The 17,588-nt window shown below is 40.1% G+C and overlaps 1 protein-coding gene across 6 annotated transcripts in view; it reads right to left on the bottom strand.

Moving 5' to 3' along the window:
- adgrb1a (adhesion G protein-coupled receptor B1a) overlaps positions 1-17,588 on the bottom strand; it is a 125,899-nt gene that overhangs the window by 68,422 nt on the left and 39,889 nt on the right. For 5 of the 6 annotated variants that reach the window (XM_088306230.1, XM_088306228.1, XM_088306234.1 and 2 more), the window contains 10 exons: positions 11,037-11,144; positions 9,256-9,417; positions 8,835-8,999; positions 6,362-6,526; positions 6,070-6,234; positions 5,794-5,895; positions 5,582-5,688; positions 2,907-3,101; positions 2,084-2,152; positions 632-740 (listed from right to left, as the gene is read on the bottom strand). In XM_088306230.1, the coding sequence (XP_088162356.1) occupies positions 632-740; positions 2,084-2,152; positions 2,907-3,101; positions 5,582-5,688; positions 5,794-5,895; positions 6,070-6,234; positions 6,362-6,526; positions 8,835-8,999; positions 9,256-9,417; positions 11,037-11,144 (1,347 nt within the window). The remainder of the gene's footprint in view (positions 1-631; positions 741-2,083; positions 2,153-2,906; positions 3,102-5,581; positions 5,689-5,793; positions 5,896-6,069; positions 6,235-6,361; positions 6,527-8,834; positions 9,000-9,255; positions 9,418-11,036; positions 11,145-17,588) is intronic. The other variant, XM_088306233.1, reaches the window with a different exon arrangement.

The raw sequence follows: 17,588 nt of genomic DNA, 5'->3' as shown, positions 1-17,588 counted from the left end.
CAATTGAATATAGGTTGTCAAAAATTTGCAAATCATTAAATTCAGATTTTATGCAACATCTCAATTTAATTGGAATTGGGGTTTGTAGATAGACAGAAAGGTAGAGGCATGGATAAGCTCGTGTACGAGGTAAGGGCCCCACCAGGTCCAACATATGGTGACTTTTGCACCCCCCGCCGCCCATTCATATTTTATCTGTAATGCAGAACAGTGATTCAATTGTGATATCAATAAATAAATAGAACTATTGTCATAGTGAAACAGTCCATATATTCTTGCCACAGTTTCAATGTCTGTAGTTGTCGATGGTGGAGTGTGCATACTGGTTTCCACATTTGGGCCATTTTGTGTTTGTCCCCATGATCTGATAACTCTTTGGCATTCTTGTGTGAGTTTGTGAATTAGCTTTTGCAGCAGACGCCACCACTGTCTATCTGGTAGTGAGCATTCATTGTTTCTGCAGATAGGAGCATGACAGCGGCAAATGTACTACTTGCAAAGAGGTTGTGACCATCGTATGCTGCTTGATTACTCAAGTCTTGTGGAACTTCAGATTGAAATTTAAAGAATTAATCACTAGTGGATCATCTTTCAATATTGGCAATGCACATAAATAATTGTCAAGGCTTACCCATGTTATCAGTCACTTCGTACATATCCTGGAAGTCTTTCATTCTCAGACCAATGACATCCACAAAGTCCTCAATCAGGCGGAAAAGCTCTTTGATGTTAGGGCCCAGCTGTGAGAGACAATGTAAAATACAACAGAGGTGTTGTTTTATTCAAAGCAAGTTTGTTTTTAATTAATCTTTTTTTATACTCATTATGATATTCTGTGTATTTTTGTTGCACACCATTCACACCAATAGAGCTGGACGATAGTACTTTTGTACTATCATGTCTATCGTAAATTGTCAGAAGAACGTCAAAGGATTGATTGATTGATTGGCTGAGTAAAAGCTTTCACTTATAAATCGTGTATTACACAGCTGCCACCAGGTGGCAGACTGAATAACAACATGGAAATGAATCTGAGCCACACCACAGTCATCTTAAAATATATATGCTACGAATATAACTTCTTTGGAAAATATAAACTCACAACAACAAATCTGTAATAATAAATAACCTTCAAACTAAACAAGCATTGCTGTTTGCATTTTAAGACTCAGCGAAACATAAAAACAGATTTTTCAAAGTTTTTCCAATAGCTGAACAGCGGAGACAGTCCCAAAAAGCTTTGCTGCGTCCAAGTCCGGTCATCAAGAACACTAATCCAGCCTATTTTCGATGTCTCTCCCCTCCAGCACACCTGATTCAAATGATCAGCTCATCAAGAAGCATTGTCGAAGCCTGAACCATTCTGCAGCTGCTAGCTACAGCAAATTTAGCTACGAGCTTCAGCTTGCATGTATGTGACTTACTCCCACTTCTGCTGCATGTCATAATATTTATTTTCATCCGCAGTGGGACTTAAACAATCTCCCTATGAGAGATGGGAGGCGTCTAGCAGATGTGAGCCATCTTATTGAACCGCAGCCTGTAATTTGGGGTCACAAGGTGACGAGAGCGGAGCCTGTCTCTGCCTCAAGGTGGGGGGACAGGTCCTAATTGGTGTTTGATTCTATGCACCAAACAGCAGCTCAGAAGTCCAACCCTTTTGGAGTCTTTCAAGAGGGTGGTTGAGAGCTAGAGACTCCCTTGTTCTGCTGGGGGACTTTAGGGCTCACATGGGAAATGAGTGTCCAATCAACCTGCCATGCATTTTTTTTTAATGTGGGAGGAAACCGGAGTAGCGGAGGAAACCCACGCAGGCACGGGGAGAACATGCAAACTCCACACAGGAATTCCAGAGCCAGAATCGAATCCACGACCACTGCACTGTGAGGCCATCGTGCTAACCAGTCGCCCACCGTGCCGCCATATATATATATATATATATATATATATATATATATATATATATATATATATATATATATATATATATATATATATATATATATATATATATATATATATATATATATATATATGCACAGGATGCAATTACAGAAAGATGCAATTAAATAAAGATCTTTACCAGTTGAGCTTCTTCCCATCGTAATCGATTTTCTTCCATTAGTAGGTTACTAATTGACTGGACAAAGTTCTAAAACAGAGAAAAATGTTTCATAGTTAGCATAGCAACGCGCTTAACAACAAAAATGCTCATGTTTGTCAATCTATGGTATTTTTCGGGAGTGACGTCATTTAAAGAAGACTAAGTCACCAATCTGCCTTTCTACTGCATTTTTTACTGTCCCGTTTACTGCTTTCTTCCGTGGCTATTGCATTTTTTCCACTCCATGTCCAGTCCGTTGGGCACAACATTTTTGGCATCTTGAGCATCTGGCTCATACATGTACGGACCAACATATATCATGCCAACATCCTCTTCCTCCTACTCTTCAAACACCTGGATCCCCTCAGATAAGTTTCCAATATCGCTTTCTGAGTCGATTTCTGACTGCCTTCGTACACTTTAAATGTGGAGCCCCGCATTGTTTTTCTTGAATGACGTCTCACTTCCAGGTTTGTCGCTTGCCAAGTGTTCAGTTCAGAAAATAACAGTATTTTGTCAACCATATGAAATAGTTAATTTACCATGATTTATTTGTTGCATTCTGTTTAATTACTTTGATTTCCTTTGGCATTTCTTGAAATTACTTCAAACTAGGTCGTTCATGTTAGCTCACTCCTTGTAATTTGATTGTGGCTGGGACAGGCAAGGCTGTCTTATTAAATATGTTAAAGTTTGGGTAATTGTTTATCTTGACAAATAGTCTAAATGGAATATATACATGCATGGATTCTCTGTTACAGAGATGATCATGCAAGTGGGGAATGTCTAGTTAAAAAAATACCCTCATGTCTGCACTGCTGGGACTGTAGTATGCCCTCCTGAAGATCTCAGTCATGTTCTTCAGCACATCCAAAATGGCCTGCAAATCACCACTGTAGCTGGTGCCATCACTGGAAGTCACCCTCAGTTTAGTCATCACTTCAGAGACTCCATCGCCCGCAAGGCCTCGCTGTGCCTTGGATAAATGATCTCGAGTCTGACAAAAAGAGTTAGAGCGCAACATTTATGTTAATTATAACAAAATAGAATAAAGCAAGGGTATCCCAAGTCGGTCCTCAAAGGGGCCCTGTCCTACATGTTTTAGATACCCTTCTGCAACTCAGGTGATTCAAATGATCAGGATCATTTTCAGGCTTCTTCACAGCTTGTTGATGAGCTAATCATTTGGTTCAGGTGTCTTGCAGGAGGGACACATCTAAAATAGGCAGCACAATGGCTTTTACAGAGGTCCGTATGATGTTTGGTTAAACTGAGATTTGACAAAAATGGAATCGAAAGTATATCTGCAACTAAGTTGAAAATTTTCAATAGAATGTCTATCCATCCACCCTGAACTAGGTGCCAGCCAATCGCAGGGTACACAAAGACGAACAACCAGGGCTCACACTCACACCTGGGGATAATTTAGAGTGCCCAATCAACCTGCCATGCATGTTTTTGGATTGTGGAAAGAAACCGGAGTACACGGAGGAAACCCGTGCAGGCACGGGGATAAGACCTCTGCGCTGTGAGGCCATGGTGCTGACCAGTCGGCCACCATGCCGCTTAATTGAATGTTTCTTTCCAAATTCTGTTCCTCACGTATGTTCTGACCAGTCATGGACCCAGCAGACTCAAACACGATCCCTCAAGCCTTGTACACTCATGGCTCGGCAGACACGAACACCTCCTCGGGGATGTTCCAGACTCTATTCAGAACCTTTCCACCATTGTCAAATCAATGGGCGCCTAGTTGAGGCTGAGCGCCTCGTCACCACCCGCCCCAATTCATCAACCAACCTCCAATCAAGGAGTGATAGTCTCACCTGCTACTGCTCTGCCTTTTCACCGTGAACCCAACATTCCACACCCAAACATTATTCCGGGGAGGTTGGACCTTGTGACAGATTCCTGCTGAACTGTTCTTTGCTTTTAAGGGAGCAACCCAGTGCATATTAGGACGATCGCCTTTATTAACTTGCATTGGGGAAGACCTGGGCTTGTGGGAATCAAAGTCATTAGAATGACATGTCCCTTTTTCTGCGGAAATCCGTTGAGTCTTTAATCAGCTCTTCAATAATCATATAATAATCACCCAGCAAACTGCTAATGTATATAAATAATGTCCGTGCTCTCAATCTCGTTGCACAGTGAGTATGGTAACTATAAAGGGCATTCTGATTCTGATTCTGCTGCAGACTATGTCATTGAATTCAGGATTGTAGCCTCTTAAAGTGGATGGAATGAACCTGTACAAAAAACAGCTTTTGTTGTGTCTATGATCAGCTGTTGACTAGGGATGAACCAGGATGAGTTTTTCAAGCCGTTAATTTCCCCAGTAATTTACATTGACAATTGCCTCAGAGAACGCCGCCTGGGAGCCAAACCTGCCTGACCTTCCTCCCCTTGTGCCACTGTTCCTCAACTGGTTGCCCAGTCCTTCACAGTGCCCTCCTTCCACCGGGGAAGAACCAATGCTACTCAGCAGGACAAGACCTTATCAGGAGGAGCATGCTCAGCGGGTTGCAATTTTTCTTTGCATGAAAACTCTGGGTATTTCATCAACCACTGCCCACTCCAGCCCAAGTGTGGAAAATCAGTTAGTCCAAGATAGTCTGACTACATTAAAAGCAGGTTATGCATCTCACACAATTATGAGATGAACCGAGACCCCATTACAATTGAGTAACACAGGTGCAATATATATGTGTGGGCGGGCAGGGTGTTTGGGTATGAGGGGACGTAAAGCTTTGGACAACTTCAAGAAGTGGGTACTCAGCAAACAGAGAGAGATCAATGACAAACAGGTAGAGAATATGAAACCCCATGTCGTGTCACCCTTTTTAGCCTTGCCATGACCCCATTATAAAAATGTCCATTCAGCAAAAAACTGAAAGAAAAGGGCCCATATTGAGCTTAACCTTGTGTCTTAAAGCAAGGCTTGAAATAAGTGGTTTCTCATCGCTGTTTGCGAGGCAAAATTAAAATTTTGCGCCTCAATCAAACACGCAAGCATCACCTGGGATAGCCTCCAATTACCCACGACCCCATGAGACAACTGAAACAATCATATACATTGAAATCTGCAATGTTTCTCTGTTCCAATAAACAAGTTTGTTGAAAAGAATAATTAAGATTAATTTTCACAATCGACCATGCTGATGATGATGATGAGGATTCATACAATCTGTCAATATGATGGGTGGAGACTGAGTTAAATATTTGATATTTTCAAATACAAAGAAAATGGAAAGGGTACGTTTTATAGTAAGTAGCTGATAAGTATGTCCTTGCATTGAAAAGTAAGGGACAAATACATTAAATATGATCACAATTAACACTCATGTGTTATGGGGGAGATCAATGTCGGCTATAAAGTGCAATTAAAATGTGTGACTCATACGTCTTGATCTCAGTAGTCTGTTCTGTATTATTTGCACGCAATGAAAAAATATACAAGACAAATATGAAACTCACCAAAGTTTGTATGCTGCGATAATCGTTGGAAATGCACTTCATATAGGTTGGATTCTCCCAGTATGCAATACCCTCCTCGTCTAGGATGCAGCGACGCAAAATCAACCCTGTGATGAGACGGATGTAACTATTGTTGTATATTTACAATGTGTATTTTAATTTCCAATGTTTTATTGGACAGTTGGATATGTGCCTCGATGGCCGATGCTAACCCATTGCATTGGGAGGACATCGTACTGCAGCTGTATCTCCAGCAGGGGTTATCTTCCAAACAACGTTGGAATAGTTGTCCTCGGCGCATATTTCATGAGGTTCTAATGACACCAAAATATTAATCAATTGGTTGAACTGAACACTACCAGACAAAGGTTTGGACACAACACATTTGACTGACTGGTATTCTATGTAAAAGGTTAAATATTTACGTCGCATTTCTCAAATGTTATCCAACTGAGAAAGTAACACATAGAATGTTAGATTTTACTTACCCGGGCATCTCTTTTCATTACAGTGTCGGACCTCTTCTCGTTCTCCAGGGCAAGACTGTCCGCCAAAAAAGGGCCCAAAACAAATTCTGTTTCTCTGCTGGCTCCCACCACCACAAGTCTTGGAACACCCTGACCACAAAGACCATGGCTGCCACCTCCCATCCACTGAAAGGATATTTTCAATGTTAGACCACTTGCAAACAACTGGAATGGTTAATAAACACACAAGAGTCATATGTAAAAATGTAGAAAGGCTAAATGAACATGGTATAGGTCATGGTCTCTCCCCTACCAGGGCATTCCCCAAGGAAGCAGTCAGCAGTCTCAAGCCACTCTCCTCTGCACTCAGAACCGCCGTATGACGGGCCGTTACACTCTCTTGTCCGTTGCGTGGTCCCATTAGAGCAGGAAGATGAGCAGGAACTCCAACTTGACCACTCATTCCATACGCCATCCACTGAGAATCGTAATGACAGAAAATTTGCAAAGCATACAACTAAAAGTTGTTTCATTATGTGTTGGCAGTACAGTGGCACATAGTTTGTTCATAGCCATTCTCGGATGTTTCAGACGCGCCTTCATCCTGTTGTCGGATCAATTCCTTGTGGCTGACGCCACAATTTCTGACACTGGGCAACATTCTAGAATGTTTTGATAATGTTATGATGTCATTGACCTCTCTACAGAGATTCAAGACCCTCGGCAAAATCAACCCAGAACATTTAGTAACTGAGCCGTTTATATGCTTCACGGGGGAAATGTTTGAAGATTGAATGACAAAAATTAGTCTCTATGTGCTCTACGACTACCTGGTGATCAGTTCAAACTATCCCCTGACAAGTCTCACCCAAGTCAGGTATAGAGGTAAATGATGGCTTCATTTGATGACTGATATTCATGACATATTACGTATTTGCTGATTCATACTGTCTCCATGTTTTATTCACATGTACAGATCTAGCACTTCTATATAATGAATGTAAAATGTGCTATCTATGACCAGACTGAAATGGATACTGAGTAGGCAATAGCTAATACAATACGGTGCCCTCGCCACCTCATCTGGCTCCTCTAAATTTGAAGCAGCACTGGCTCCACTTTGAGCTTCTCACTTAAACCTATATAAACCGGTAAATTGAGAGCTTCGCTTTTTGATTCAGCTCCTTCTTCACCACAACAGTCACGTCACTACATATGCTACATCAGTCTGTGTGTCGATCTTACACTCATTATTTCCCTCACTTATAAACAAGACCCAAAGATACTTGGACTCCTAAACTTGGGGCGGGATGTCACCCCTGAACGGGAGAGGGCATTCAACCCTTTTCTGACTGAGCACCATAAACTTGGAGGTGCCAATTTTCATCCCAATCGCTTCACACTTGGATGTGAACCACTTCTGTGAAAGTTGGAGACGTTTCTTGATGAAGCCAATGGTACCACATTGTCTATAAAAAGCAGAAACCCAATACAAAGTCCACCAAACCAGACCCCCTTAATACCTCAGCTGTACCTGGATATTTTATGTCTGTAAAGGTTATGAACGGAATTGGCGCAGTCTAACACTCTCTGGAACTGAATCGGACTTACTTCTATTAATGCGGACCAAACTCTGACGCCACCCCGTTTTCCCGAAGCACCCTGCACAGAACTCTGCGAGGTACTTGATTGAACGCCTTCGCCAAGTCCACAAATCACAAATAGACTGGTTAGGTGAACTCCCATGCAATCTCAAGGACCCTGCGAGGGTTTAGAGCCCACTCCTCCACGGCAGGACGAAAACCACACTGCTTCTCCTGAATCTGATATTCGCCTTTCCGATGGACCCTCCTGGATGAGGAGTGTGAACCCCTTGTAGTTGGAACATAACATTCAGTCCTTCTACTTCTTATTCATCGAGTGCCTCAGGCGTTTCACAGGCCAAAAAAGTCCAATAGGATGTCAAAGCCCTCAATTCGGGTGTCTTGATGAAATAGTGAGCTCAGGATGTCAGTCAGCATTTAGCTTTTTAAATTGAAAGACAATAGAATTGGTACTGTTCGGTTTATATAGTACACTCACAATACACAGTTGAGTCTGAATATTATGAAAAGACTTCAATAGGAGAGATGAAAATAAAACAGATCAATTACATATGTTGTATATTAAACTTGATTAATACTCCAATTATGTGAGCCTTTCGTCTTCCTTTTGAGTTGTCAGGTCTCAATACCACCAAAATAGACAATTGTCATTTTTGTTATAAAGAGCATAAACAACTTTGAGGCCACATTACTTGATGTGTAGACCATGTCTGGGAGGTGCTTCGGCACACTTTCAATCTGAGCATTAGTATGCAGAGTACCAGTTATGCAGGAGACCATTGTTTCCAGGCTTGCTGGAATCCAGGGAGGGAAACAACTTCACAAAAGTAGTTTTAACTTGCCACTTCTTCAAGAACATGAAATGGAGAGAGAGCATTTACAGTCTGTGCATCAAGCAGGCAGACGTCTACCTGCTTCATAGACTTCATTCTCACCTGGAGATCAGTGGTGGCAATACGAATGCATTAAACACAATTCAGCCATCACTCCTCAAGGGCAAGTCGAAAGAACTCTGGTCAAACTCCCATTTGTCTGCCTGGCAGATTCGCTCGCTGACACACTTTGTCAGTTGGTTTGAAATATAGCCGTAAATTGCTTAATATATTTGTACTATATATATATATATATATATTTTTTTTTTTTTTTTTTTTTTAAAGATAACAGATGCATTGTGTTTCTCACCTGGACAGACAGCTATATTACAGAATTTGGTCTGTTTCTCTGGACCCTCACAGGGATCTCCTCCAAACTGGGGAGGGGTGCAGGTTCGTGTTCGGGATCTATAACCTCTGCCACATGTTGAAGAACATAAACTCCATGGTGACCATTCATCCCAAGCGCCGGCCACTGCAAATAGAGAAGCTAAACTATGATTTATTAGAAAAAGACCCATATTATTTTTTTCAAATGTGTTGATGATCCATTATTTGTTGTTGAAAGTGTTTTTCTCTAGCTTAATGCAAAAAAAAAGAATAAAATCCATATTGGGGGCATATAGCCTCTAAGTAGGAGATTGGGAAAGCTAGAATGAGTGAGGAAGCATCAAGGAGAGGGCTTGGCAAGCGCAGGGAATTGGCTCAACGGACTGGGAAGGGAAACTTACCTGGACAAACAGCAGGGTTGCAAGTTCTCTGCTCTTGCAGTGGCCCACTACATTGGGTACTGTACGAGGAGGAGACACAGAAACGAGTGCGACTCTGCCAGCCCTCCCCACATGTAGCAGAACACACACTCCATGCTGACCACTCCTCACCTGAGGTTGAGTCTACTGAGCAGGAAGGGCGGGTAAAGAATGGGGAAGTAGAAAAAAGAGGAAGAGGAAAGAAGAGGGCCATAACTAATTAGCATGCAGGATAAAGCCAGTGAAGGACTTTTGTGATGAGGGGTAGTTTTTTTGTCATGGTAGATGCATGCATATTTTTCCTGAGGGACAGATCAGGACGTCCAATTCCACACATAACTTTAAATATTTTTTCTAAAACTGCATTTGAAGTGTTCAGAGTTATAATTAAAACATTAGAACTTGCCCAACCAAAAGCCAATGGCCTAAGCAAATCTGAGAGAGTCATGGGTCATTATCCACACCGCTTATCCTGTAGAGGGTCGCGGGAAGGTGCAGGAGCCTATCCCAGCTGACTATGGGCGAAAGGCACACTACACCCTGAACTGGTCGCCAGCCAGTCACCGGGTAGACATAGACACCATCACTGAGTGGGAACTGAACCCACGCTGCCCGCACACAACTCGGGGGAGTGTACCACTACACCATCAGTGACGAGAGAGTCGCCTATTTCAAAACAATTAGCTGCAAAGAGTGGCATGCAGTGTATAAGAATCGGGATCAACCAATCGTTTGCATTCAAACATGTACAGGGGGACTATTCTAGTAATAGCTGCTGAGGCCGAGGCGGCAGCTTCTGTCCATTTATTTATAGGGAAATTAGCTCCTCTGGTTTAAAATGTGTCAGTAAACTTGTCAGAGTACTCAGACAGTGTTGCTCAGGGAGTGACAATCTAGATATTCAAAGCTAGGAAGCAAGGAAACCAGAGAGCAAGTGATAACTCTTATTGGAAAAAAGAAAGACAAACACTGTGAGACTGATGACAGATACAATTTACTAAAAACTTGCTTGCTTGGAGGCGGTTCAAATATCACATGGTGGCTGTCCTAAATAGTGTCTCTTTTTCCTTAGTCAAAGCCATATGGACACACATGAACAGGCGGTTATCTTTTGCCGCATGCAACTGGCACCCTCAACCATAAACATCCTGCTATGTCTCATAGCAAAGTGATAAAAACGATATCAGAGAGACAGGAACACAATCTGATTTAGACTATTTTGAATTCATCATACTCACTAGTGTTCATCTAGAGGAAATTCAACTCAGACTCAGAAGAAGTGGCGGGCTGGCCATCGGGGATGCCGGGAAAATATTAGAATTTTCCCAAAGGACCAGTGTATTTCAAGGCTGGTCCTGCCCATCTTCACCGCCAGCAGCCATCCAGCCATACGAGTAGCGCGGCAAAATAAAAATCGAATCATAATTTGTGGACTCGCATTAGATGATGGGATGTCACCGGAATCGGCATTTGTTTACATTTTGTGCTTTATGACAGTTGCGAACGTAAACCATGCGTGACCAGCAGTTGACGCAACTTAAAAGAGAATGTGTATGGAGCCAAAACACGTCCCTGATGTTTTTTTGACAATGCTATGTATCTTTTCATGGCACCCTGCAAATCTTCTACAGCAATTTGACATACAACAAACAGAAATACATGTCTTTATCCCAAGCCTTTATATATATATATATATATATATATATATATATATATATATATATACCGAGCACCAAGTAGGAGGTCTCTATTTAAACTCATACCTGTCTGAGGGTTTTGCTGTCCACTGATGGGCTTGTCTACATCATCAAGCTGCTTACGACTGTCCACTGAACGAAGTGACTGACTGCGAGAAATGTGCAGGTCTGTACCTAAGAGGGTGGGGGAAAGGTGAGAGTGGAAGCATGGGTTAGAAATCAAGGCAACGTAAAAACTAACTACAACTACATTGAAGAACTAAAAGTAAACTAATTAATTAAAAGTGACAACGTTAAAAAAAAAAACTTAACTCAAAACAAAATAAATGGAAATTATTGTTAAAATTCTAAAACTATAGTAACCTTCGATGCACACTGGCCATGTAAGTGGCAAAGCAAAATGTCTTTATATACAAAAATACAAAGTAATAGCAGAAAGCGGGGCTGGATGCAGAAGGCATGGAAGAAAGCTTGACATTCTGACGTGTCAACTCAAGCTTAAATCATCATCCCAATCCATATGACAAAAAAAAACTACAAAAAAAAACTTAGCAACTGACAACAAGGATTCAACCCCAAAACACAGTCAGAAAAAGTCTAGCTCAGTGGTTTCCAACCTTCTTTGTCTCGTGTAACCGCAAACTCTTTATTCCCACCATGAGTTCCTCCTCAGTCCTATGTGTTGATGAGTCTCCAAAAGTAGAATGTAACACAACTGAATATTAAATGGAAATATTTTTTTTTTTATTTCTTCTCCTTAATTTTAACATTTCATTCACAGAAAAACATAAACAACAATAAATGTGTTTCCTAAAAATAAATAAATAATGCAAATTGAAAAATATGAAATCAAATATAATAAACCTTTCTTTGTTATAAATAAGTCATAACATTTACCCCACACACAAAAAAAAAAAACCACAACTACGGCTAATTTGAAGACCGCTTTAAACAGTTATTTAATATTTAGTTATCAGGAACAAAACCCCAGTAAGACAAATTGTAGGGCTCGGGTACCATTTTCTTAACGGCCTGTGGAAATGACTAAGAAGATCAACATGGAAAACAAAAATTAAATGCGTAACCCCTGCGCGCTTGTGTACCCTTGGTTGGGAAAAAAAAATCTAGTTGATCATTTGAGGTGAATTTTGAGGCACTTCTTAATTTTTCCATCCACTTGATGTACCTTTAAAACTAATAATGATAATGAGAACTAATGTGGGTTGCACAACAGATCGACCGTTGGCATTTCATACGCTTGTCAGGCTAATATGCTTCACTTAAGCACAAAGACAGGTCACATACAAGCGGGACTCCTGCCGCCCATCGGTTATTAGGGCTTCATCGTGCTCCACGCCTCCTGAGTCCCGCTTGGTGGGAGCGGAGTGAAAATTTAAACCGATAGCGCCGGCCAATCTGATCGGTATATATTTTTATTTTTTGCAATAATCACAATGTCTTACAATAATTTCTGCAACATTTGACATCTCTGCAAATTTCAGCATGAACGCACATTTTTCTTTGTTTGCTTGGGCGTAAAATGCTCATTTTGACTCGCAAACTGCAATTCAAATTTGCGTAATTTGAGTCTTGTTTTATTTGAGAGAGAAAAGAAAACGTGAGTAATTAGGTTTTAAATGTATCCTATTGTGCTGTGGAAAAATAGAAACAAGTTATTGTTGTTAAATGTAATGCCACAGGACTCTCTCAAGTTGAACAGTGAGCCTGTTTGTGATGTCCAAACTCATTTATGGACTAATGATAGAAAAAATTCATGCTGCAGCAATTCAAAGGAGTTACTCTTTCTCAAGTCAACCCAAACATTTTCTTTCTAAACATGACACTAAGATTAATATTGTGTTTGCGGAATAGGAGTTAAGCAACAAAATCCACCTCTTTTTCGCCATCTCTTACTGTCGACTGAAAATGGCATCACAGTTGCTCAGGGCTCAGCTAACGACTAATCATGGCTCAGCCTTAGAAAACAGGTGAGCCATCATTGGTCATTTTTTTTTTTTTTTTTTTTTTTTTTTTTTTTTTTTGCCATCATTGGTCATTACCCGAACCCCTGAGGAACTGTGATGTCATTTACAGTCGACAAAAGTGAACACATGGCCGACCCCTGAGATGGGAGATGAGATTGCTTAACTCCTTTTCCACAAAAGCAATATTAATCCGAATGCCATGTTTAGACTAGGGAAGGCACATAGAATGTTTTATTACTAAAAAAAAAAATTGTTGGCTTCCCCTTTAAACAATATGTATGGAAGGAAAAGCAACACATTTAAGATGTGACTAAAAAAATGTCACTTTTAAACCTTGACATGAAGCCTGAGAGAATCTGTGTCTGTTGGAAACATAACAAACTGGTACAAAAACTGCCATTGTGTCTATACTTGCACTGCAAAAAGGTGCCCTACCTTTGTTGTGCGCATAAAGTGAAGTATTGCTGGGACACTGCAACACATTACTGCCACATTAACCGCAACCAAGGGAGCTTGTACTAAAACCAAATATCTCTGCAACCAGTCCGCATGGTACAAGTTAAAAGAGCGCCTCAACTCAAAGAGCTGAAAGAAGCATAATCACCAGAGTGTTTTGGAGGCTGTAATTTGCTGGCCATTCATCAAATTACACTGAGCAAATGTAACCAGGGAGGGACTGAAGACAAACTGAAAGCACACGCTTGGTACCTCTGTCAGATTAATGTGTGCATGTTGATGTATTGTTCTTACTTGATTAAAAAAAACAAAAAAAAACAGACAACAGCGTGAAATATTGTTTAACTCAAATCCAGTAGGACAATCCACAAATGCGCCAAATGCCATAAAAGGCACAGCAAGGAAGTAAAATGATAAGTTCTTGTAACTTCATTTAATATTTGTACCAAAATGTCTTTTTTTGTACTATTTAATACGTCTGATCTTGAATGTACTCTGTACAGTAAATAAATATCTACGAAATTTATGTCAATTATGGCATTCTCCTACTCAACTTTAACACTTTACAATGACTAATTGTTCAGTTGGCATTTTGATTTCTTTAATCGTTTTTGGCACTATGCATTGTCGTAGCTGTTGATGTAATGTTATAAAACAATTTTTAATAGCTTTTTCCTTGCCCAGTTTCCAAACACTATAAATCAGCCAAACTGCATTCCAAGTAGGTTTTAACTTTCTTTTCTTCAGACAATTCCTTGTCATTGTCCTTTAAAAGGAAGACAAGACCGCCATAGCTCTTCCTGTTTGGAGAACAAAAGCGTGTGTGATGTAGAAGAACAACCTTCACCTTCACATTTGAATTATTATAAGTTTATTGTGAACAAATATGCATTATGAATACAAAAGAAGATTAAGTGCAGTTTGGAAAAAAGGACAAAGGGTCACGCCATCATGCACAAGCTTTAAGCAAAGCAAGAAAAATGAGGAGGTAACTCCATTTGGTAGATAAGATTCTTTTTCTCTGCAGGATATTTCTTTTTTTTCAAATGATGACAAGATGGACTTTTCTTCTTCCTCAATAATGGAATATTGTCTTCCTTGAAAACAGCATTTTTATATGTCCTCGGTCACTCTGACGGATTCTTATGTATTCACACTGGTAGTGGGCGCTGCAAAAAATTTCATTACTCTCCACCCACTTTGCATTATTGCCAAACGCCTGCGTAGCTGTTAACCCCTCCTTATAAAAATATCTGTTTTCAGTACAGCATAGCATTTTGTTTTGATGACTTTTGCTGTATTATTTAACTTCTTGACATCCATCTTCTCCTCCCATTTCGAGCAGTGGAATGAGTGGATGGTTTATCTCCTGTAGGAGCTTAAATTTCGCCAGCTTTCAAATCAATACCTGCCACCAAACTAGTGGCCTCACCCCATACACATACACACCCATTCACGTAAAATCACACCCACACAGAGATACACGCGCACACACACGACAAAGGCCTTGTATATGATTGCTCCACATTGATTTTTGAACGTGTGTTGAAGTGTTTAAGTTAATGCATGAGGAAACGAGGAAAGAAAAGGGGCGAAAATGACATGAGTGTGGAGTGAGGAAATGCTTGGAAATAAAATGCTGACAGAATAGGGGTGGCTAGTTCACATAGAGCTGTATGGTTGAATGGAGGATAAGGCAAGTGCTGACACCCAGAGGACAGAAGCAGTCAACTGCATTTTGGAGATAACAGGCAGTGAAAGGAAAGCAGGGGGGAGGAGAAGAGAAGTCCAAGAAGGGAGGCAGGGACAGACGGAAGAAAAAAAACAACAGGACAGATAAGATGAGGGGAGGGACTTGAAGTGCAAGGGGGGAAGACGCATACAAAAAAATGACTTAACTACATATATGAGCGTCCACAATTTCATTTATGTAGTTGCAACCAATACATGTGAATTAATATTATTTTACTGTACAAAACTTCTTTGGTTTGGGTGTCAGCTTGGCCCTCTTGTGTGAAGACTGCATTTCCCCCGATCATTTTTTTTCAGGGTACTTTTGATTCCTCACATAAGCCATGAATATGCATATTAGGTTAATTAAAGAGTCTATATTATTACATACATAGAATGAACGTAGACAGTAGGTGCTCAGCAACTAACTGGCTGCCAGTTCAAAGTTCCTTGCCTCAGGCCAAAGTCAGCAGCAAAAAATAGGCTCTTGCTCACACGTAACACTAATCAGGACAAGTGTTTAAAAAAAAAAAATCGAATAGAAGTACAAATGAAAGAAAATTTAATTTTCACTCTCTGGCACATGCTGTGTATTGTGTTGTGTGCATTACACCAAACAAAGAACCAGATCACAATCATGCATTGTTGCAGGAAATTGTGAAAGGGTGGACAACAGGTTTGTGTGTGTCATTTTGGAGGTATATATTAAATGAATAATGACTCGTTAACATATGTACTGGGTAAATCCTTATTCATGAGGCTCTTGAGCTAGACCAAAAGGTGGGCAATTGCTTTTTCGAAGGGACTTTGTGAAAAACTGAAAGGTGTCTGGAGGGTCACATCAACATATTAACCTCAATTGTGTAGCATTTTAATTGAATGTATTTATTTAAAAAGTCCAACAAATGGGCCGTACATCGGCACCTCATTTGTCATTCTGGATCAAAAAAGCACATCAAACTGCTCTCAATTTTGGGCTTGTTTTATATGTTTTTATCAGATTTTAGAACACCCACATATAGGTTAAACACTGCAATGTCATATTCGTCTCCGAGGCAGAGAAGGAGCCCATTTTCTCATAGTAAAAAACAATATTCATTGGGTTCGTGAGTAAAGCTTAAAAAATGTGTGTTACATGTACACCTTTTAATCAAGTGCTTACAGGTTTTAATATATTTGTCCATATTAAAACAATCTTAATGAAGAATATATTCATTATTAACTGCCATTTCTGCCTTGATTTAACCTACAAGTCAATCAGTTAGTACAAATTAAAAATCTTGTTATCATCCTTTAATAGCGGAGTACAAGGCGAATTTGCCAGCACAGTCGGATGTTTTGGATTACAAGATTTTTTACATGGGTAAACATGAAGACAAGAAATGTGACTCTTGTAATAAGGTGGGATTCAATTTCTGAGGACAACTGGCCTGCATACCAGAATTTAAAGTAGAAGTCAAGTCATAAACTGTCTTTACAATAAAATGTTCTATGTGGTCCCACTCTTCTAAACTTGGCATTCTGACTAATATTGTATTTGTGGAATGTGAATTAACCAGCACAATTCACCCGCTTTTATCCAACTCAGGGGGCAGCCACTTTGCCACTTGCTCTTGAATTAAAATGACTTCATTGCTGTTAAGGTCTCATGGGTTGACGTAAATGACGATTCAGCCCACCCAGAACATGCTGATGCAGGTATGAATAGATTAAATGTAGTTCATTTACAGTATCGGTTGTGTTTTGTTTTTTTTAAACATAACTTTTTACATCTCAGGCTGTCCTGCTGTGTTATTCAGCGGACCAAAATTTTACAGCTATCCAGATACGCATTAAAATTATTCATTGTCTCCCTCCCGGCTGTATTCAAAGATAGCTGTTTACAACATCAGATTAAGGGATGAATGACAAAACAAATTAGAAATAATATGGGACATGATAGAGAGAGTGTTTCCCTCCCCCTTTTTTTTACTTGGATTTTTAGGTACACTGGTCATCTTTGAAATTCTTAATTCATTATTTAAATTATCACTGGAAATCCATAATAGGTAAGATTCTGGCCTCATAAACCTCATCATTCTGTCTCTTTATTTTTCAACGTACCGGTAACTATCAAAAAGCCATCGTCCTGGAAGAGCAGTTCAACATTGTTTTTCTTACTCACTGGATGATTGTGTGGAGAGAAGGAGAAATGTGGCTATCAAAGGTGCTGGTCGGCATGCTGCCTCAATAACTTTGTGACTTCAAATCAATCTGAACCATATAATTGTCAAATGGTTAAGACTTTTTGAGGCAGTTTTAGAGTTGTATGTCTTTTATTTTATGGTGGTCACAGTTTTTGTGTTATTGAAATGTCAATGTGCAGTCATTGTTCTGATAAAGAGTTGGATAAAACTGGAATTTCAACGTGTACTTTATCCTGACGCACAGCAATAAGTTACCACGG

Source organism: Idiotropiscis lumnitzeri, chromosome 10 (genome assembly GCF_059441095.1).
Source record: "Idiotropiscis lumnitzeri isolate Australia: NSW breed Sydney's pygmy pipehorse chromosome 10, RoL_Ilum_1.0, whole genome shotgun sequence".
NCBI classification, from domain to species: domain Eukaryota; kingdom Metazoa; phylum Chordata; class Actinopteri; order Syngnathiformes; family Syngnathidae; genus Idiotropiscis; species Idiotropiscis lumnitzeri.
This window is presented reverse-complemented; position numbering and strand designations above follow the sequence as displayed.